The sequence below is a fragment of the Apium graveolens genome, chromosome 4, assembly GCF_009905375.1.
Source record: "Apium graveolens cultivar Ventura chromosome 4, ASM990537v1, whole genome shotgun sequence".
Taxonomy (NCBI): Eukaryota; Viridiplantae; Streptophyta; class Magnoliopsida; order Apiales; family Apiaceae; genus Apium; species Apium graveolens.
Genome location: NC_133650.1, coordinates 183,041,510 through 183,063,206, shown reverse-complemented (window position 1 = coordinate 183,063,206; position 21,697 = coordinate 183,041,510). Strand labels below are relative to the sequence as shown.

Below are 21,697 nucleotides of genomic sequence, written 5' to 3'. Positions count from 1 at the left end.
AAATAGATAAAGCCCATAATAAAACCAAAACAAGTCTTTTATTAATTTCAATGAAATCAAATAGGAATATAAGAAAGTTCTTCCTAACTCATCATACATGATTGGATTTAGGACAAACACTTTCATAGTTTACTTGAAAAAAATTAAGTGTAAAATTTAGAAAAATAAACAAAAATTTTAAAATAATTAAATTATTAATAAATGATGAAAAAATGTACCAATAAAAATATTTAAGTGAATAGTATTAATTTTTTATTTATAATATATATAAACTTTATCCTAGTCGAGTCACGTTACCGAGTTCGAGCCGAGTCCGAGCTGCGCCCGAAATAAACGAGTTGAGTCCGAGTCAAATAGACAAAAAGTTCGGCTCGGCTCGTTTATTTATCCGAACTCATTTTCATGTTTAAGACCGGCTCATTTAAAAAAACAAACCGCCAAGTTCGATTAAACGAGCCGGTCCCGAATTTTGTTAACAAATCTGTTCATTTGAAGTCTTAAATCATATTCATGCATAATCTGAGCATGTATATAAATACTCATAAACATGATCAAATATAAAATTGGATTATATTTGTATCATGTTCACTATGGGGACAAAAATCACCGGGGGTCTATCTATGGGGACAAAAATTGAAACTGCCGTAAAAGACCAACTACAATCAGTGCCTAAATTTGTGGAGGAGGAACAATGCTTCACTTAAAAAGCCGCTGCAAGCTTAAAGTTAACTTTGGTGCCGTAACCTGTCATACAAAAGCATAATTGAGCCACAACTTTTATTTCACGAAACAAAACTCTACCGACATCTCCCAGCAGCCGTAAAAGCTCACAAAAACTAAAGCTATCACACATCTCCTACGTATATAAAGTCCAAAATTAATAGCTTCTACATATATAAGATCCAGTTCACTTGCTTCTTCAACTGAATCCAGAATCCCGATTATCCAAGCATGTGTAGTAGGTATACTATGAACTTTATCAAATCTTAACACTCCAACAAGATACTGAATTTGCTCGGCATCAGACTTCATCTACATTTCTATATCCCTCGGAACCTCAGACAACAAAATTAATTAGAACTTGGAGTCTAAGTTAATTTTCTGGATTATAGAAATTATAGTCAGAAGTCTCTGTCTTTGTAACCTGCAGCGAAATTTTAAAAGTTGTAAGGTAATGAATTTTGTAAGGTCAAGAAAAGGGAAACTAAAGCCAGAGTCAATGATGAACTTATAAACCACAAAATATATTGCACATATTCCTTGAGTGCAATAACTCAAGAAGTAAAGTTCCAAATTCTAATAGTGTAGTAAAGATATTGAGGAAAGAAAAGCTACAACTTATATATCTATGCGCTAATTTGGCAATTTACTTTTAATATAGACTAAATCCCATTGTCAAAGAAAGGTCTACATGTATGATGTATCATGTATGTGGTCTACATGTATGATGTATCATGTATGTGTCCTAGTTGTAGAATTGTAGAAATATTTATCAAGTGGTTCTTAAATCTGAGAAAACTACCATATTGTTGGCGTGTATAAATAATTGGTGAAAATTCACAGTATGACTAAAAGAACCAACCTCAGGAATGCGAGAAGATCCACTTGGAAGATTAGGAAGAAGAGATGCCCAGAGAATAGGATCTGTCAAGGGATCAACTGAGCTGTAATTAGTCATAAGCGGGGCAGTCAAAAATGGAGCCAATGGGTACAAATTCCTCTGAAGAGACAGTCCCCCGGACATTCCTAATGTAACTCCCAGTCTTTCACTTCCACCATCATGACTTGATCTCTCGATTGCTTTTCCGTATTCTATTTTGTTGATATTATTTTTGTTCTCATTCTCATCATTGTCAATGACAGCTTCTTTCCTTTTTAGTGCTTTTACTTGCAGGCTCTTGTAGGCTGCAGATCGCGATAAAATGCTCATGGCTGAACTTGTGGAACCTTTAAGCCTCTTTCCTTCACGAGAAATACCCAAATGGGGCATCTGGTATGGCTCAGTTGGTTGCATAGCCCAGTCAAATGCTTTAAGTTCACTACTAATGTCTTCAGCGCAACTGTATTTACTTTCGTCTGATGATTTTGGGTGTGGATCTGTTTGACGAGTTTTGTTAGGCGCCCACCACTTGATGTAGCTTGTTAAATCAATCTTCCTATCTATACAATAACTGCCCACAAGTTCACCATCTGTAGTTGCATCATCACCTATAATTTCCAAATATGGAAAACTTGGTTGTGAAACTTAAAAGGGTGAAGTAATAATGCTAGAGTGCTTTGTAGAATTACTAACAATGAGGTTTTCTAATTTCTGTTTAGATCTTCACAGTATTTCTTACCATAATTTACGCTGTTAAAGTAATCAGCTCCATCCATTCGACTGATTGACGTGTCCCATCGACTGATTTGTTACAGCAGTAACAGCACAAGGAATGAGAATATATAAAGGACACATGCAAAGTAACATCAATGAGGAATGATATCATTTTCCGACTGGAATTTTGATACATGAAGCATATGTAACCCTTAATAGACCGTGCACGTGCATACCTTGAAAGCCCGCGGTATTTAGAAGTACCTCTTGAAAAACCACTACTCTTTCTGCAAAAAAGCAAGTGTCAAAAGAAATCATACCGTTCCAATAAGTTTGCGGTCTTTAGAGCATGTACAAACCTTCGAAGTGATGCAAGGTAATCCTCCCTTGAGAGGTTTTGCATCTCATCAAGATCTCTTGTGTAATCTGTAACCTGTGAACATATTACAGATGTACTGTTCAATTGAGTAAAAATTTGTCAGGTTAAACTAAAAACTTGAAGTTATCTGTCCACCCTTGAGGCCTAACATTGAGAAAGATGTAGACCGGCAAGAAATTCATCCTCACATCAGGTATGAGTCATACTAGAAGGTCATTACACATGTGTAACCTAAATAAACTTAACTTCCAATTTCAGTTATATATTTAAAAAGTACGACGAAAAGATTGAACTCAAAGCTTTAATTTGTTCAAAAGGAGATATCAGATCTGCTATTTCTCACCGGAAAATTTATGAGCGTCCCTGGGCCCCAATATTTCAAGGCTGCAAGATCATATGCTCTGGCTGCAGCTTCTTCATCATCATATGCACCTACAGGGATGATGAGAAAGCATGTTACAAAAACATTCCTAGACACTTTAAGGGTAATGGTTAGTATTGGAATATGAATTTTACAAACAGAAAACTTACCCAGGTAAACTGTTGAAAACATTTGCCGTGTGGATATTTATATCAGTTCCCATGCAAAATATACAACTAAATATCAGCAAATGGAAAAACTTTGAGATATAAGCACATGCAAGGAAAAGACAACACATGCATATCTGTGTAAAGTAGACACCTTGTTTGCCCTTCTTATTCTGATTTTGATTCCAGGTACTTTTATCCCAAAGGTGAGCTTCATAACGACCAGTCCATCTATGCCTGATAACATAAAACCAAAATTATAGCGAATTAGGAATAACAGAATTGGTCATGTATATGTTATAAAAAGTCAAGGCACAAAAGCAGTTAGTGAAAGACTAGGAAGCACGGACACGGAAAAAAGGGTGCCGTACGCGTGTTGGACATGGCCGACATGGCGACTCGGCACCGACATGGCTGAGTACGTGTCCGAGTGTCGAGACACAAACGGCAGGGGACACGGCTCCGACAGGGGGCGGACATGCCACCGAATCGGCCAGGGACGCGGGCCACCTCAAAAAGGCCCTAAAAATCTGATGTTTTTACCCTAATATCAATCATTCTCACCTTCTGTATCCTATTTATGTTTTTCATACGCCCATATATCAATCTGATATATCTACATATAAATACATATATAAATATATATCTAGGGTTCAGTGTATACATCATCTCTTAGTGTGTTTAAAGTTTATATACAATGAGCGGGTCAATGAGTTCAAGTGTTAATAGTAACAGGTGCAGAAGAATTTCATAGGAATGTTCCATTAAGGCAATGCACCTAAAATAAGGTTTATATTTTCTACAAAACTTATATTTTTCAGTCCCGTATCCAGGACTCTTTGATAATTGAGAATCCCCGTATCCCGTGTCACCGTATCCGCGCCTGTGCTTCCTAGGTGAAAAATTAAAAAATAGTTGTGTTTAGCTGCCTAAATAATTGGTCCAAATATCTCAACTCCTAATTAGGAAAATATATCATATACCAAGAAACATCAAGTCTTTCATAATAAAGTATTTTAAATTACTTTCATTTCATCGGCAGAAACACAAGGTACTGAAAGCAATCCACATTATTTCGAATGTCACATAGGTAGAAATTTGATTGCTTTGATAGCGCAGAAACAGTCATTTAGGTCTTTCTTAGATAGTTCAGTTAAATCTTCAGAAGAAATCTAGTACATAAACGCGTCTAAATTTTCATTTTCGCAGTTTTTTCTTCATTATGCATGATTTAGATTCTTAATCCTAGTAATTACTTACTGTTAGAATTCCACCTAGCATTATGAATCAGATTATCTAGGGATTCCCACTTTAGATGGGGTTTGATCTAAGAGTTATTAATCTGACCTGTATCAACAAAAGCTGTGGTAAAATCCCAGCTATGGCATTTGCAGGCTTATTGGGTCCAAACTATAACCTATGAATAGTCGCCTACCTTCTACAAATTATTTTAACTTATCAACCACAATGAAAAAACTGGAATAACATAAAATATATATCAATCAATTTCAAAGTATTAATAGAAATAACGCATATTTCAAGAGCAGAAAAAAAAGGTCCGCCATACTCATAGAGAAGGTGCAATTAAATCGAATTCACCTAATCAAAATTAAATACATCTAATCACACAGAAGTAAATCAAATTAGGGAAAAAAAGTGTAAAACAAAGCAGTAATTGAAAAAAACTACTTAGGATAGTCACGGGAGAGCCAATTTTAGGGTGATGTTTATTCCAAGTCTATTAACCTGACCCCTGTATTGACAGAATCCAGCCCAAAACCCAAGCTAGGGCATTATTTTTTAAATCTATCAATAACCTAGCCTGCACTAAAAAATACAGTGGCAAAAGGCTAGCTGATCCACACCAATGACATTTCCAACGTAACGAGTCAATTTTTTAACATCCTACTAATCAATCAACTTTTACAATTGCTCTAACTTATCAGCCACTATAAGAACCCTCAATCAAAGTAAAAAAAAAAAAACCATTTTCGAGATGAGGAAATTAGGTTCTACATACTTGAAAAACAAATAAAATTTGAGGCTATTTGGAATTAATCAAATTCACCTAATCACACAAAATGAAAGCAAAATAGGGCAAAACAGTGCAAAACAGAGTAGTATATTTAAAGCAAGCAACCTCGTAACGCCGCGATAAATGGAGCTACGTTTACCAGCAGCACAAGGAGGCATCTTACTAATACGCTCTTTCGCAGTACAACCGCTTCTCTCTTTCTTCGCTTTCTTCATTCCTCTGTTATACATCATCATCGCCATCACTCTATCACTACTCATCGCTCCTCCACCTCCGCCGCCGCCGCCGCCTGATTCCGACGTCTCTCCGACGCCGGCGACTACTGCTTCTGTTTTCGCCGCTACTGCTGCTTGTTCTGCCATAGTTATGTGTGTGTGTGTGTATGTGTGTATATTTGTATGTATAGGTTGAGTAGGTAGGTAGAGTGAGATGAATTGAGGAGTGATTTTGTAGGGAGTGTGTGTGTAGTGTGACCAGAATAGAAAAAATAAGATGGAAGAAGATTGATGAAGATGAAGTTACGGAAATGCCCTTGGAAAAATTGTTTGATTTTGGGGGAACAAGAGATGGCGTTTGTAACGGCTATGATATGATTACAGGGTTATAATGATAATTTCAAACGATCATCCTGTAATTGAATCCAATCAGACAGGTCACGTGGAACTTTCTGGCCCCGCCTTTTGGACCCACCTCAAGCCCCATCATATTTTACTTTCTTTTTTTAAAATTTTATGAGTAAGGGTTCGAAAACGACAAAGTTTATGGGTCCCACATATTCATCTATCATTACATTTCGCAGTAGAATTTTTTTATTTTTATTATTAAAAAAAAGCTTTAAATTCATTTTACTATCAATTGTATTACATATGATGATTAAAATCCTGACAAAAAAAGGTACCAAAGCCTTTTTTGGTTTTGGCATATGATTGGCTTTTTCTAAAAAAAACTTATAATTGTGTCAATATTTTAACTGAATTGGTCAAAAGTTCGACACGATTATTCGTGCGCCGTGCTGAGTGCTCATTTAAGAATTAGAAAATAATAATCCTAATTTCCTATATACAATTAAATTAGAATACAGTGCGAGGTATCAGCTGGGTGTTGGCTAAAATCAGCAGTAACAAACATTACACCACCTAGTGGCTAAATCAGACTCTATTGATGGTTGCAGAATGGGATTCAGCTGAATTCCGCTCTTTCCATTGCTATGATTGAAATTGTTACGAACCGCAACCTGTTTGCAGACGATGTAACAAAGGATGGATTCATCTACAGAATTCACCATCTTTGAGTTCATTATGTTCGTTCATCACCAAAAACTTGCTCACCACGTGTCATTTTAAGTATATATCAGTATGTTATGCCAAGATCACCGCCATACACTTGTTCTCCTGTAATTCAACACGATGACCAAAATGCAGCTATTGTTGTGGGAAGAAAACAAGGCCCTTGAACATACCTCACAAATATTGTTCAATTCACCAATGTAGTGATCTTCGCTGATACACCTTTCATCTATCATGATGGAATTTCTTTACAAGATTCTCTTTTCAAGGATTCTAATTGGATCATCAAAACAAATGCCATAAAAAAAATTCAGAGGTATTAGACAGAAATGGGAAATTTAATGCACCATTCAATTACACTCGCCTTTACTGCAAAGTTAAATAGAAACATGGAATTACTGTAGCTATTCTTTCTTTAGAGAACTGGAGTACCTATTCTTTTTCGTATGACAATAGCATACTCGGTCCCGACACTTTTATGTGCAAAGGAGAGGATGTTACGGTACATTGCAGCTGAAGGCTTTGTTCCAGATTCCTCCATCCATTGCATTACCTGCATTTAAAAAGCAAGTTGATTGTTTTATACACCAATGCCTATATGTAACTTCTATCCCATGTGCAGCTATCGTACATTGTCCCAATAGTATCATCAGCAAGCCCATCTCTGGGCCGTAAACAAGGTAACATCATGTGGTAAAATTACTGCCATTATTTATATAGTGTCACATATATTGTTGAAGTGATTGAGACTTTATTACCTACCTTTTAAATGGTTAAATGTCAGGCATCCACAGTCCTATTACTCATTGCACTAGACATTTATCCCTGGCCAATTTTGTAAAAATATTATCTCCGACATCTGTCCATTATAGTAACCTACTGTATTTTGTATCCTTGCAGCCCAAGCTTTCAGATCGGACAGTGATACAATTGTACTTGTAAAGACCCAAAGTATGCCAGGACACTTAATTGCCACACTGATATAAGCGGTTCCTGCTTGAGCTATTACAAGAGGCTTTCTTCGTTTTATCTAACAAATGGAACAATAATTTTTTGTGAAACCTAAACAGAAAAGCACCTTAAACATGTGCTAATAATATACCCATGGGATGGCAATATGACCTTCTAGATCTCAAAGCTTATAAGCTGCCTTACAGTCAAGCACCAGAATCAGATGAACACTGAAATAAATCGTGGAACCTGCGATCCAAGTCATTCAGCTACCCAAGTTGCAAACATCAAGACAGAAGAACATAAACATTGTATTTTCCACCCGTTAACCCATGATTTATTTAATAAAACAATGTGACATCTTATAATGAGTTCCTGATGTACACCTCAAACAATAGAAGAATTCCTATTCAATATATTTAGGGTAAGCTTGAACTTCTTAACAAGTAGTTTCTGGGATCCAAATATTGCCTAGTAGGGACCCTTTGATCATACATCAATTGAGCAAGTAAACCCTATGAACTAGAACTAGATGATGCATTTGTTAAATCAAGAGATACATGCTGAGTGGAATATTGTGAGCCTACCTCAATATATTTCCTCCAATTACCAACAGCCAAAAGATTCGTAAGTAGGATTGTATAAGTCGAAAAGCTGATTTCTGTGCCTGATGCCGCAATCTTATAATACAGCTGCATGCAAGAATAAGGGGAAAAAGATTGTCACATGGCATTGTTGATGTGGACATTAATACATAATAAGACATTACATCCATAATAAGCATAAGGTTAGTTGCCCGATTTAAAGAGTAGCAGAAAATTAAAATCTTGCAGTTACTAGTTATTCTTGCCAGTGTGTAATATAAGAATGAAACTGCAATTGACTTTCATATGGCGTCTTCGAAGCTATTTGTGATCAATATGGCATCAGAAAACATAACAATTTCAATTACCTTCATCATGATCTCTATCTTCCCAGATTTTCCAATTGAATACAGAACCTGATTTAATAATCCAACTGACAATTCATGGATAAAGGGCTCCATCATACTGATCAGCAGAGTTGTTGTTCTCCAATCTCCCAATCTTCACAAAGATTCAAAAAGTTAGAATCAAGCAAAGCAAGGTATTAACTCTATATTAAGAAAAACAATGGATATGAATCTGCTGTAAGGTAACATTCCAGATAATTGAATATTCCGCGTAGCAAATTATATAATAGATATATTATATATTATGATCCTGAAAGTTGTAGTGTATTTTTTCTTTTCTGCTTCTTAATTAAGCTTATAGTATGTTAGAATAGTAAAGAAAAGATAAATATAGCAGAGGATCAGATAGTTCGGTCCAATGGATAAACAATAAATATTAAAGTGTATCGCTAACTTAGCTATCAGAAAAACAATTTCCTCAGCAAGATGACGCACACATAGACGTCGAACCCCAAGAATGTATTAAACTTGAATGTTCAGGAGAATATCGACTCAAATAGACTTACAAGCTACAAGCTGAAGCCATTTCAGAGAAAACAGCATCACTAAAGGGAATTTTTCTGTTTTTCATAAACTCCGCCACAGATAGAACTCTAGCTGGTTGGTTTCCTTGATTAAAAGCTCTCATTAGAGCCGAACAAGCAATAAAATCCAGATGAACATCAGCCATCTCCATATCTTTAAATAGTGCAAATGCTTTATCTCCATCTTCTGTATTGTAAATTTAATAAAATATATATGAAATTAAGCCGGGTACACTCTGTAAAGCAGTATTGCAAAATTTTGATTTTTTATTTATTTATAAATCCATACCAGCAGCACTATATGCATGCAGCATTGTTGTAAATGCAATATTGTCAGGACTGTAACCAGCCTCCTTCATCATGCAGAATAAGGACTCTGCTTCAGCAAGTTGACCCTGTATGGTCGATCGGCTAAGTTTAGATCTGAAGCTAAATTTGCATCGGAAAAAGTGCTTATTAAAGTCTGAATTCGCAAAAGCACTTGCCTGTTTACTGTATGCACAGATCGCAGAGGAATACACCTCTTTGGACCAAGGAATTCTTAAATCTATCATTTCATTAAGAAACTTTAGAGCTTCGCGATATCTTGACATCCTATTACACCCAGTTATTAGTAAATTATACGTAATGGAATCACATTTCACTTTCTTTCTCATAGAGCTGTATAATTTGAAAGCTTTGTCAAACTCCCCTACACTCATATAACTTCCAATAGCAGAGTTGTATGCAACTGTATTTAATTCAATGCCTCGAGACTCAGCAGCTGAAAGTATAGCATCAATCTTCACCTTCTGACAGCAGCGACCACAAGCAGCCAATAACGTAGAAATAGAGACGATATTCGGATGCACACCGTCTTGTTCCATACCATGCATTAATTCCACAGCTTCTTCTAGATGACCAGTAGATCCATAGGCATCAAGTAGAGCATTGTAACTTACTAAATTGGGCTTCAAGTTGTTCTTTTTCATTGCTTCAAATACCTCTGCGGCCTTTTCAGGTTGCTGTGATCTTCCATAAGCATTGAGCAAAGACGTGTAAGACACAACATCCGGGCGAAGACCATTTATTTTAATCTCATTAAAGACTGACAATGCCTCTCTATTCATCCCTCGTAAAGCATATGCACCAAGTAGAGTATTATATGATACAATATTAGGTTTAAGCCCTTCAGCCAGCATTGTATCAAATACTGCCTTTGAATCTTCAACTTTCCCACAAACTGAATATAAATGGATCATGGTAGTAAAGGTCACAACATCAGGGTCACATTCTGCTCTTTTCTCCCTCATTGATGTAAATACATCAATTGCTTTCTTATACTGTCTATTCTTTACCAAACAATGTATCACGATATTAAGGGTGGTTGTATCAGGACGGATTTTTGTTCCTTTCATTAACTCAAAGTATGATAATGCTTTTGCATATTCCCCTCCACTTTTATAAGCAGATAGAACAATATTGTGAGTTACCAGATCAGGCCCAACTCCATTATCTGTCATTTTCTTGCAAACATTCAGAGCCTCTTTCCAATTACCACTAGATCCACAGGCATTGATCAAGTTATTATATGTTGCTCTACTTGGAGGTATCTGCACCACAGAGAAATATAATAACAAAATTTATGAATCTAGCTTTTTTATATGTTACCTACCAAGCTTCATATACCGAAAATAAATAAGCCAAGTGAAAGCCAATAACATGACATACACAATAAAAAATGTAAATCTACTATATAATTATTGCAGTTCATGTTACAATGATGGTTATCGAAATCAACTGAAGTTGTTCCTAGCATAGATTTAAAATTATAATTTAATTTATATTAAAATATTTCAGGAAAGATTCACTAATATTATACCATATTATAATACTGGTAATGAAGGGATAGCCAATTCACTGAAACTGAGAAAGCATAGGTAGAATTATTGTAACTGAAAAAATGTCTTTGCTAACTTCAATTGATAACTTTATATCACAGTTCACACACTATTTTTCGCACAAGACTCGATCCCCAATATGAAGAAACATCCATTTTTGTAAAATGTCCATTACTATAGCGTATAGTAGGTACGTCCCTTTCCTTTCCTTTAACTATTAACAAGTTAAAACTCTCTGGTTTCTTGAGCAGAGTGGTGTTCAGAAAAAGCTAACAAAGACATCTCTGATAACTTACAAAATTCATACCTTGAGATCTATATTTTATATCAACATTCAACACAGATGATAAATGGTTTTATATATCACATTCGGCATAGTAATTATGATTTCATCAATTTTAGTTACTACTACAAGTCTATATAACCAATTGATAGCAAAGATTAGGTATAACTTTACCTCTGTACAATAAAAAACATAGATCAAGCAAAAAAAAAAGTAATAGTTTAACAAGATTAGAATTTTCAAAAAAAAATGAACACAAGAATGAAGAAAGCAAGAGTTCACAAAAAAAAAAAATTAATGTCTAAAATCTCAAGATACAGAGATGAGGCTGTATATGCAAAAGAAGAAGAAAAAAATAGAGAGAATTTCTTTTATCAGTAATAAACGCTTTCGATTCCCTAAGATAGTTATCATACTAAAAAGAAAAGAAAGAAGCTCACGAAGATCGATTAGAGGGAAGAATACAATTACACACAGCTGCACGAAGCATGTCTTCCATTATGTTCATAGCCCAGCGCCACTGACCAGCTCGAGCATGTACACTGATTAGAGCATTATAGGTCTCTGCATCAGGCTTGCACCTGGCAAAGAAATATTTATGTTCCAAATTGAGACAATCCAAATAAAGAACATATGCCAGACTTATGTACACATTGAACTATCAATTAAGAACTAAGATGCAATTTAAGAGATTTAAAGAAGATAAAGAGCTTCACAACTTCACTCATTAGAAAAAGTATGAATAAGACAGTATGTTGTAATAGTATAAATATGTCACGCTTATAGAAGCAGGGTTAATCTACAAAACAAAACTACTCTTTGTTCTTACTTCCCACAACATGAATTCCAAAGGAAATATCTTGTAACAATGATACTATAGCAGAAGTGCACCTGGTACTACAAATGGTATATCAAGCTACCTGGAAGACAACAAAAAAGTAGCTCTAGCCTGTTATACTCTTGTATTCCAATAACGCAAATAAAAATGGCCCCAACCTCTCTTCTGCTACAATTTGGTTGATAAGAGCTAATATTTTCGGCAAACTTCCAACATTCTACTAATGTATCTGATGTACTTACAAGTATTTAAACAGAAACCTTTGTGCATTACATTGAACTTATGAACTTTTTTTCTTTTTTAGCTAAATAACTTCATGAATTAATATTTAGAGCAAACATTAATTCCAAGAAAAATAACAGAGCACAAAGAACAGTGTCAAATACCATTTCCTCTAAATGCATCTAATTCAGGCACCAAATAGAGAAACAGAGAAAGCTAGATAGAGTTTAAATAAAGAAAAACAAGCTGACCTCCACTCCTGCATCTCAAAAAACAATCCGCGCGCCTGGTCTGTTCGGTTATGTCTAGCATGTAATCGAATCATCATATTGTAAATATCATTTCGTGCACAATAATTCTTCTGTTGCTTCATCCAACTAAAAACTTGAACGCTATGCTCTATTGAACCCCTGACTGTCATTTCCTACAACGAAATTGAAAATAAGACAAAAAAAAATCCAGTTTCAGGTGATTTTCTTATAAAAACTTACTATAATCTAATGAAAATTATACATAAAGTCAAAACAATAAACTTTAACAAACAAGACATTCCAGACGACTATCGCTTTGATCACTCAAATGTATTGTTTTCCGGTTTTCGAGTTGGATTGTAGATACAAATACTTAATAAAAAGAATCAAATCTTGCACCACCAAATGAGTACATTATCTTCATTTTCCAATTCTAAAACTCCAACAAACATAAACATAAACCTCAACATAAACATACTTATACAACTATCTAAAAAACTTATCCAGGTCAAATTCATGTTAATCAAGTCAAAAAGTGTTCTTTTTCGGGTTTTTAACCTAGAATCACTAAATAATTACATTATCTTCAGTATCCACATCTAAAACTCCAACAACTGTACACAAAAACACACATTCACAAGTACATAAACAAGTTTTCCAGGATTAACACACATTCACGTTAATCGAGTCAAAATGTACCCTTATAAGAACAGGAAAGTTCTTTCTAGCAAACCTTCCGGCCCATGAATTAAGCAATCCCTCAATATCTTCCCAATGTTTCATCTTCATAATCTTGATAACCACCTCAGAAATAGCCCAATCTTTCTGAAACTTATCACCATCAACTCTCAAACGCTGATACTTAGGCAAATGCTCCTTTCTGACCCCACTTAAGTGCACAGAAACCTTGTGGGTCCCTTTATCATAATCCACAGAGACTTGCCTTTTGTGTTTGAATACTTCATCCGTGTTGGGTTTTGCACAGATGGGCTTAAAGGGAAGCTTAATGGGTTTCTGAGATTGAATTGAGAAGACAGAATTGAATAATTGAAGGTGATGATGCTGAGGTAAGGCTGCCATGGCACCACAGTTTATGGTTTTGCTGTGTTGCGTTTAATTTATCTCTAAATTGTACAGCCCTAAAAATGTAAAGGAGGTCATCAAATTAAACAAGGTCTTGATATAAATGAAGGTAATATATAAACGACTGATATATGTAGCCGCAGTGAAAGACCATGTATTTCTTGGGTTCATTTTCTGTACATTTCAAAGAAAACAATATTTTGAGAAATAGAATGAAATACAACTCATTACGAAGAATACATAAAATAATAATAAAATATATTGGAGTTCGGTTACCACATGACACAATCTTTAGTCAACATGATATACGGGCTATCACTAAATATATATAAAATAGGGGTGAGTTCTATGGAGTCCACCTTTTTATCGGAGTCTTCGGAGTCCATCTACGTTCTGCAAATAAAATATATTGTAAAACGTGTTATTTTGCAAAACATGTTACACAAATAGCATAACTTCAACAAAATCATGCAAATCTCATATATTTACGGTACAATATGTATGTTCTGCAATATGTTCTGCAATATGAACATTTATGTTCTGCAAACTAAACATGTTTTGTAGAATATATATTTTTGCAATGTTCTGCTTGTAAAATGTATGCAATCTACAAGATTTTTGATAGAATAGTTATGTTTGTCGAAAAATAATATGTTTTGCAATATTTTAAGCTATATTTTACTTGCAGAACATATATGGACTCCGAGGACTCCAATTAAAGGTGGACTCCATAGAACTTTACTCATATAAAATATTATCAAAAATAATTCGTGTATTTGTTGTGTTAAAATTCTGATTATCGAATCATATAACACTTAGTGTCAATACAAGTTGTATTGTACTTATCATGAAGATTTCTTCATCTTTGTCTAAATGTGAATATATTTCTATCATAAAAATGTAATATTTAAAGTATGACAATAGTATGTAAAATTTATCTAATTAGAGTCATATATAGCAATGTTCTAAAAATCGGTCTAGGCGGCCGCCTAGGTGGTGATAAAACGCCCGACTCGGACCTAGGCGGTGATTTAGGCGTTTTTTCAAAAAATCGGGTCAAAATCGGGATTAGGTGGGCAAGGCGGTCAAAAATCGGTCCTACGCGATCTAGGCGAAAAATAATTAAAAATATACTTTTTTACATTTTATAATTTTAATTCATTAATTTCATAATTTTACTCAATATCATGTCAATTTCTAATATAAAGTATTGATAAGAAGTAACAAGTAATCTATTATATTTATTTTCTCACTTAAAATATAAAAATAACATATTATAATTAATTTAAAAGTGTGAATTAAAATATAGCTAATATTGTAAATTCAATAATTAGTACATGTCAAATGTGTTGATATTGTTTAATACCATTCTGATTTCTTTATTCAAACAAATATTTGACATATCGATCATTATATAATTAAAAAAGATAAAAAAAAAATATTTATATTCACTACACCATAGATAGCATATAGCAACAGCACGAAAATGTTACAACAGGTCCAAAAAAATGTTACCACGACCAAAAAAAGCCATAAGATAACATAAAAATTAAGTTGCTTTTTTTCGAGTTACCTTTGACCCCTAAGGTAACATTCCTTTTACCCCGCTGCAACCTTGAATTTTGTGTTACAATAGGTTTCAAAGGTAACATTAATGTATATCTATAGTATCACACTATACATGTTACCTTTGCACTTAAAATTTGCAAAAAAAAAAATGGGCCCCACTTGTAAGGCCACTGTGGGCCCCACATGTGGGTCACCAAATCATTATAACAATTTTTTCTCTACTGTAACAGCTTTTTAATAATTTGTATTATATTACACTAATTTGTTTGTAATATTGAAGTACCTAATCTAACATATTTCTCAAAAAAAAATTGACATGATTTGTTTGTAAATTGAACATGCCATAAACCTCTTTTTCTGACAAGTCAATAAAATAAACAATTCAAACCACCAAATTTCAAATCGGTACAAACCCCCCGCCAAATACTATTTCAGTTTTCACACAATCACCATCAACTCCACATAATCCAAAAAACAGGTACATAGTCTATAATCTAGGACGATATCAACTAAAATTTGACGATCAGTTTGACAATAATTTAGCAAGGCACGAGCTATTCTGATCTGTTCCTGCTCATCATAATTTTCTGATCCAGAGGATAAGTAGCATCCTGTTTAGCCACTACAGGAAACAAATCAGTGAATGTAAATCATAAGTAAAAGAGTGCACTGGAATCAATTAAAAACTAGATATATGAGACTGAAAGAAAAATCCAGGATACAACTAAAGCAATCAACTGCCATTTGCACAATAAACACATGGTACTGACAAACCAAAAATTTAAAATAATATGCACATTCGGAATTATGTAGAAAGTGAGTGACATGTATCAAAGTTTGCATGATCATAACCTGAAGGTTTGACACTTGACCACCAAACAAAGTATCTTCAAGTGAAAGTGTAAGGTTACGAGTTTCCTTATACGAATCAGTTGGCATCTTGATGTAAAATAGACCTACAATCAATGTTATGAGATAATTACAAGTCTTAAAGGGGGTGAAAAAACAGAGAAAACAATTCCTACCATCAAAGCATTGCGGAATTTGTATCTTTAGAGTTACTGGCATCAGGACAAAGTTGTAGATCCAACAACTTGTTCATTCGCAGTATACAGGGGACGTGCCAAGTTGGAAGGCTTCAAAGTGAAGGCAGAAATTAATACTGACCAAAACAATGGAAGATCTGGCACAAAACAAATTAGAGTCTGATTTAATAGCTTTCAGAACCCAGCCTACACTAACTAGTCTATATTCAAGTCATCTGTAAAATAGGTATTAGAAAATTAAGGCAAGAGGGGTAAAAATAGAGTAAGCTGGCTTATAGTTAGCATCCAAGTGGCATTGTTAACTTCGCGAGGATTGGATTGCACGTATCGATGGTTGAATGTACATCCTGAGTGCATGTCCGCTTTGTGGTCATCTCGTAGATGTGACACCATAAAGGGAATAGTGCCAATTACAGTGCACTATGATCCAGCATATGGGCAACTGTATGGTTTAAAACTGCATCCTTTTTCGTGTTTGAGTTTGCTGTCATATCGAAATATCTCCGGACATCCTAGTGTGATACTTACAAGGAAGTTGAAGCGATTCTGCTACATTCTCCTGAGCCAGGCACCTGATATATCCCAGTTCTTGTCTACAAGTGGGACATCGATTATGAACCTGCACTTTACAGGTTAAACAGAAACAAAGTGTGACTGTTGTGACACTGCAAGGATGCATTCTGTGGCGAAAGGTAAATCACTAGTACTGCCAACATTTGAGAGGAAGATAAATCATAAACACTTGTAAGTGAAACAACAGTAAATTAAGTGGCTAAAGAGGTAGAACAAATTAGAGCAACTTGCCTCTTCCATGCATGTGGATCTTAATCATACATGCACTCGTATACTCACTGAGCAGTCTAATTCTCAGTCCACAGCATAGGCTTGTTGGGACCAATACACAAAGGTAGCATTCCGCAAAGCCCAGCTTTAGAAATCCAATAAACAGGTAATAGATAAAACAGAATGCACAACACCGCACCAAAGAAAATGCAACTCTTCGCATTAAAAAACAAACCCGAAATCCCCATTGCAATTAAATAAAGATTAGTCTAAACAACCAGTTAGCATTATCCACTTCTATATCAATACAAAACAATCCAGATTCAACAAAAACAATCTTTCGATATAAAAATCAAAACCTTAGAATTTAAAATACTGATAAAATTACTGAATAATCTGACAGAAGTAGTAGAATTATCAAAAACTTGAGGTTGCGGTGCTGATAAACTTCAAAAGCAACGACCCCTTTTACCATAATCACCAAACAACTTAGCCCTTTTCAAGAAACCCCTCTGAATTCTACAAGAACTTATAAAATCACAAGCAAAATCAGCAAAACAATAGACACAATATACATACAAATACATGAAATATGAATATATATATGTAGAAAAAGAGGGGTAACGAATAGTAGAAGTACATGAGTGGGGAAGTAGTGGAGAGATTTAGAAAGTGAGAAAGAATTGAAGTGCGGCTCATCCTTCTTCGATTCTTAAGCAAACCCCAAGATTTTGGTTTTTAGAGTTTACAATTCTCAGTCCACAGCATTGCCTTCCATTGCATGTTTCTATCTGAAAGTTGAAAGTTCCAAGAATTAGCACTAATTTATACAAGGCACTTGGACAATCGTATAAACAGTCGGACACTTTAGGCCAAAAAGATGTAAAATAAAATAAAATATTGCCCCGAGTCTGATACTTCTTACACATGTCCGTGTTAAACACTACTCTAACAAAGAACATTTCATATTTTGCTACTTCACATCACAGTACTTAAAGCTTTCTTCAGAACTTCAGATAATAGCAAGCATCACAAAGTCATATGTAAGTAATTACAGATTAGCTTTGTGAAAGTAATTCAAAGCACATTGTTAATTTGCAACACAAGACAATTAGAAAGTACATTAGCTTTGTAGAAAAACACCATTTGCCACATTATTACTACAGCAGAAATGCATAATCTAGAAATCTGTAACAGACACATGTTCAGTACCTGACAATATTTCCTGCTGTATCTCCTTTAGTAAAGAAATTTCTCTAATAAAAGTGCTTGGCACTCCTTCATCTTCCTGCTCTAGTCGAATCTTCTTTAAAGCAATGGTTTCATTTGTGACACGATCACGAGCCTTATAAACTACTCCATATGTTCCTTCACCAATCTTCACAACTTTTTTATACTGCAATGTTTAAAAATTCCGGTAAATATAGGAAGAGAATATTAACGAGTACAACAAGATGGATTATATTTAAACTTTGCAAATGATAGACTGACAAGTTCCGAGTACCTTCACTTGGCTAGCCGATTCTTCTTCCTCGGCCTCTAAGAAAGTTCTTAAAATCGCAAGATCTGCAAAGGCTTTTCCCAGGTCTTCAGCAATCTGATAGGTCTAAAGAAAAGAGGAAAAGAGCAATACAGACCTACTGAGAGTAAAATAAATGCATTCTTACCAAAGTGAATGCTTGTTCTGTGCTCACTCCCTGTGTTTAGTACTGAGAAACTTCTGCAGAAAAGCGATTCAATAGATCCCTCTCTCTCAGGCATAGAATATCCACCTGGGAATGATCAATTGTGAGCAACAAATGTTACTTAAAATTCTAAAAACAAACTAATATATCGATATGCATAAAAACAGGGTAGCATACACACAAAATCAGAGAGAGGAGGAGAGGTAGTATATACATATACACACAAAATGAGAGAGAGAGAGAGAAGAACCGCAAAAGGATATGACCCAAAATTCGCAATAAATAAAAAATCCCCAATTCCAATTTAAAACCCTAATTTTGTTTGAAATTCGAATCTGTGAGATTTTATCGATATAAACCCCTAGCTCGAATAATCAATCTGCGTGGTAATCAATCTGTGAGGATGATTAGATTCGATTCAATTAAAAGCTTAAAGAGGGAGAGACCGTGTGAGAGGAGAGAGCGACCGAGAGAGAGAGGGAGATTCTGTAAGCCGAGAGGGAAATTTTGACTTTGTCTACAAAATTGCCACTTCTCCAAATATTTTAAGCCGAGCCCAACATTTCTAATTTCACTTTATTTTTATTTTTTTTTATAAATTTTTTAATTTAAATACTGTTCAAATTTTTTGTTAATAAAAAATGTGAGTTATTATATAGTACAGTTTATTAAATTAAACAAAAATATATATTTTATTAATCTTAGCTAATATTAATATTGTTAATTAATTATATTACCAAAATAAATTAATTTTGAAGTCAAATAATTATATAAATTTTATTGTTTGTAAAATATTAGTTTTTTTATCCATTAACACCCTATTGTAACATAAATTTTCATATGTTACCGTATCCAACACTTTAGAACTATAGTAACATGTTATAAAGGCTATGGTAACATTAAAAATACTATGTTGCAGTAGGCTAAGATGAACATAGCTAAGTTAACATAATTTTGTAACACGCGTGATTAAACCATTGCGATAGGTCATCTATGGTGTAGTGATTCTTCCGATTAATGTTCCGATTAATCGGTCCGATTAATCTCCGACTTGTCGATTAATCTCTCGAAGGTACCCTCACCGCCCTGTTACGCCTAGCGATTTCTGGAACACTGATATATAGTTCCATGCACGTATATATGCTAGATACATAATTTTTTAAAGTTGATATTTAACTTATATATTATTAAATTAATAATATAAATAAGTGAATTATAAATATAAATATTTAGAATTTTAAATTTCATTGAAATATAAAAAAATACTTAATTTGAATTAGATTTATTTTTGATATGTTTCTCACGTATAATTATTGGAAAATATATTATTATTATTATTATTATTATTATTATATTATTATTATTATATTATTATTATTATTATTATTATTATTATTGACCAAATATATGTATATATAGACTTATTACTCAAACATAAATCTAAATCAAAATAAGTATTTCTTAATATTTCAGTGATATATAAATATAAATATATATATATATATTAATGATGCGTTAATGATAAGTGGATTTTATATCCACTTGGAATGCTTCATTACAAGTTTAATTGGTGTTTTGGACTCAAGTTGTTGGTATTTTGATGTGTTTTTGTGTTATTGCATTTCAGGTATAAGTTATATGAAGAAATGAGCTTTTAAAGGAAATATGATAAAAAGTGATCAGATTTGGAATCCAAGGCCATTGTTAAGTTGTAGAGAATCTCGTTAGCTTCGCGTGGGCAGTTGAATCGCCTAATTCTGACGAGTAGAACTCAAGTTATGGCCAAAACAAGATTCATCAGAAAATTTTCCAGAAAGGAGGTGAGCGCCCGCCCAGGAGAGCTGAGCGCCCGCCCAGGAGAGCTGAGCGGCCGCCTAAGGCACGGCTGGTCGCTGATTTCGCTGAAAAAGCCTTTTTGAGTGGAATTTGACGATTTTAAGGGTCCAGGTCCACTAGGGGCGTATATATACTTAAAAAAAGGGTTTTCATCATCCGGAAAGATTGGGATACCAAGGAGAAGACCTAGAAGCACAAAACAACTCTGAAAAAGAAGATCTTGTTTTCAACTTGTGATTCTTTGAATTAGTTGTAACTTTGGATGCTCGTTTTCGTTCTTGTTGAACCTAGATCTCGTTTATTCGTACTTTAATTATTATTCAGTTTATTAAGACCTAGTTTTATACCATGCTTACATTGGAACCCATGGTGACGATGAGTTCGATTATGGGCTAATCGTTATCATGGGGTTCTAGCGGATTTACTTATGGATTTCAATAATTAAATTGTTCCGATATCTTGGTGTGTGGTGATTGATTGATATCCTAGTATTGGTTGTGCTTATTCGTCTTATGTACGTGGCTAACATATAAGATAGCGTGTTAATCTCTATTGAAGTGACAGTGAATATAGAGGTTTAGAACTTGCCATGCTAGCATAGGTTCATGTATGTGTATGCATGATTCGTAGGTAACTCTAACCGTTTTACTTGCCCTATGTAATCAAGATAGATAACTTATGCTTAAACCGTTATGTTGTCAAATTCTATAGACATATAGGGTCTCAATATAATTGGTGCATATTCAGCTTCTATCTCTTTTGTGGATGTCTGGTAGAATGGTACTCGTGCAATGAAAGTTGGCGTTTATCAGTTTCGTGTTATCTGATTAGTGTCATCACCATCACATGCTAAGGTTAAGAATTAAAAGGCTATTGAATGAAGTAGTAATGAAGTTAGAATCCCATGTTTGTCATATATAGTAATTCAACCTCAATTCTCTTAGTTAATTTTATTTAGTATAATCTCTTAGTTTAATCAAAACCCAATTTGTTATTTGTCTTAGCATTGAGCGATAACCATACATTATTGCATAGGTGCATAAATTGAACTTAACCTAAACCAGTCTCTGTGGGAACGAATCTGATTTATATTTTATACTACTTGCGAACGCGTATACTTGCGTGAATATTAGTGCGTGTTTTCGCCCTGACAAGTTTTTGGCGCCGCTGCCGGGGACTCGGTGTAATTTTTAGTTTATGTGCTTGTCATCAG

General features: G+C 34.3%; 3 protein-coding genes across 5 annotated transcripts; all 3 read right to left on the bottom strand.

Annotated features, from left to right (window-relative positions):
* Positions 1–763: 763 nt before the first annotated feature.
* Positions 764–5,738, bottom strand: LOC141720470 (AP2-like ethylene-responsive transcription factor At2g41710). The gene is made up of 9 exons (XM_074522900.1): positions 5,362–5,738; positions 3,376–3,458; positions 3,225–3,233; positions 3,037–3,125; positions 2,674–2,747; positions 2,551–2,601; positions 2,340–2,401; positions 1,583–2,208; positions 764–1,144 (listed from the first exon to the last, which is right to left on the bottom strand). The coding sequence occupies exons 1-9, from the start codon at positions 5,616–5,618 to the stop codon at positions 1,094–1,096; spliced, it is 1,302 nt and encodes a 433-aa protein (XP_074379001.1). The 5' UTR covers positions 5,619–5,738; the 3' UTR covers positions 764–1,093.
* Positions 5,739–6,292: 554 nt separating this feature from the next.
* LOC141720469 (pentatricopeptide repeat-containing protein At2g41720) lies at positions 6,293–13,703 on the bottom strand. 3 transcript variants are annotated; one of them, XR_012574382.1, is made up of 11 exons: positions 13,182–13,701; positions 12,483–12,655; positions 11,647–11,752; positions 9,494–10,600; positions 9,298–9,403; positions 8,991–9,195; positions 8,446–8,578; positions 8,081–8,185; positions 6,975–7,095; positions 6,716–6,815; positions 6,293–6,647 (listed from the first exon to the last, which is right to left on the bottom strand). XR_012574382.1 is itself a non-coding variant. In XM_074522899.1 (10 exons), exons 1-10 carry the CDS (start codon positions 13,560–13,562, stop codon positions 6,775–6,777), a joined length of 2,475 nt encoding a protein of 824 aa, XP_074379000.1. In that variant the 5' UTR covers positions 13,563–13,703; the 3' UTR covers positions 6,293–6,774. The 3 variants fall into 3 exon arrangements, 2 of the variants coding, with proteins under 2 accessions (XP_074379000.1, XP_074378999.1); XM_074522899.1 differs by having other exon boundaries at positions 6,293–6,815; positions 8,991–9,192; positions 13,182–13,703; XM_074522898.1 differs by having other exon boundaries at positions 6,293–6,815.
* Positions 13,704–15,445: 1,742 nt separating this feature from the next.
* Positions 15,446–19,168, bottom strand: LOC141720468 (uncharacterized). The gene is made up of 7 exons (XM_074522897.1): positions 19,095–19,168; positions 18,631–18,735; positions 18,468–18,529; positions 18,176–18,359; positions 16,160–17,754; positions 15,987–16,090; positions 15,446–15,756 (listed from the first exon to the last, which is right to left on the bottom strand). The coding sequence occupies exons 2-5, from the start codon at positions 18,722–18,724 to the stop codon at positions 17,702–17,704; spliced, it is 393 nt and encodes a 130-aa protein (XP_074378998.1). The 5' UTR covers positions 18,725–18,735; positions 19,095–19,168; the 3' UTR covers positions 15,446–15,756; positions 15,987–16,090; positions 16,160–17,701.
* Positions 19,169–21,697: the final 2,529 nt, after the last annotated feature.

Coding starts and splice junctions, on each gene's coding strand:
- LOC141720470 (XM_074522900.1), bottom strand. CDS start 5,618: ATGGCAGAACAAGCAGCAGTAGCGGCGAAAACAGAAGCAGTAGTCGCC. Junction 3,459..5,361: donor ATTTATCGCGGCGTTACGAG/GTTGCTTGCTTT, acceptor TTATGTTATCAG/GCATAGATGGACTGGTCGTT. Junction 2,748..3,036: donor GGACGCTCATAAATTTTCCG/GTGAGAAATAGC, acceptor ATATGTTCACAG/GTTACAGATTACACAAGAGA.
- LOC141720469 (XM_074522898.1), bottom strand. CDS start 13,562: ATGGCAGCCTTACCTCAGCATCATCACCTTCAATTATTCAATTCTGTC. Junction 9,404..9,493: donor TCTGTGCATACAGTAAACAG/GCAAGTGCTTTT, acceptor TCGACCATACAG/GGTCAACTTGCTGAAGCAGA. Junction 6,816..6,974: donor TGTCATACGAAAAAGAATAG/GTACTCCAGTTC, acceptor TGATCCAATTAG/AATCCTTGAAAAGAGAATCT.
- LOC141720468 (XM_074522897.1), bottom strand. CDS start 18,724: ATGCCTGAGAGAGAGGGATCTATTGAATCGCTTTTCTGCAGAAGTTTC. Junction 18,530..18,630: donor CAGAACAAGCATTCACTTTG/GTAAGAATGCAT, acceptor AAGCCTTTGCAG/ATCTTGCGATTTTAAGAACT. Junction 17,755..18,175: donor ACAGCAGGAAATATTGTCAG/GTACTGAACATG, acceptor TTCAACTTTCAG/ATAGAAACATGCAATGGAAG.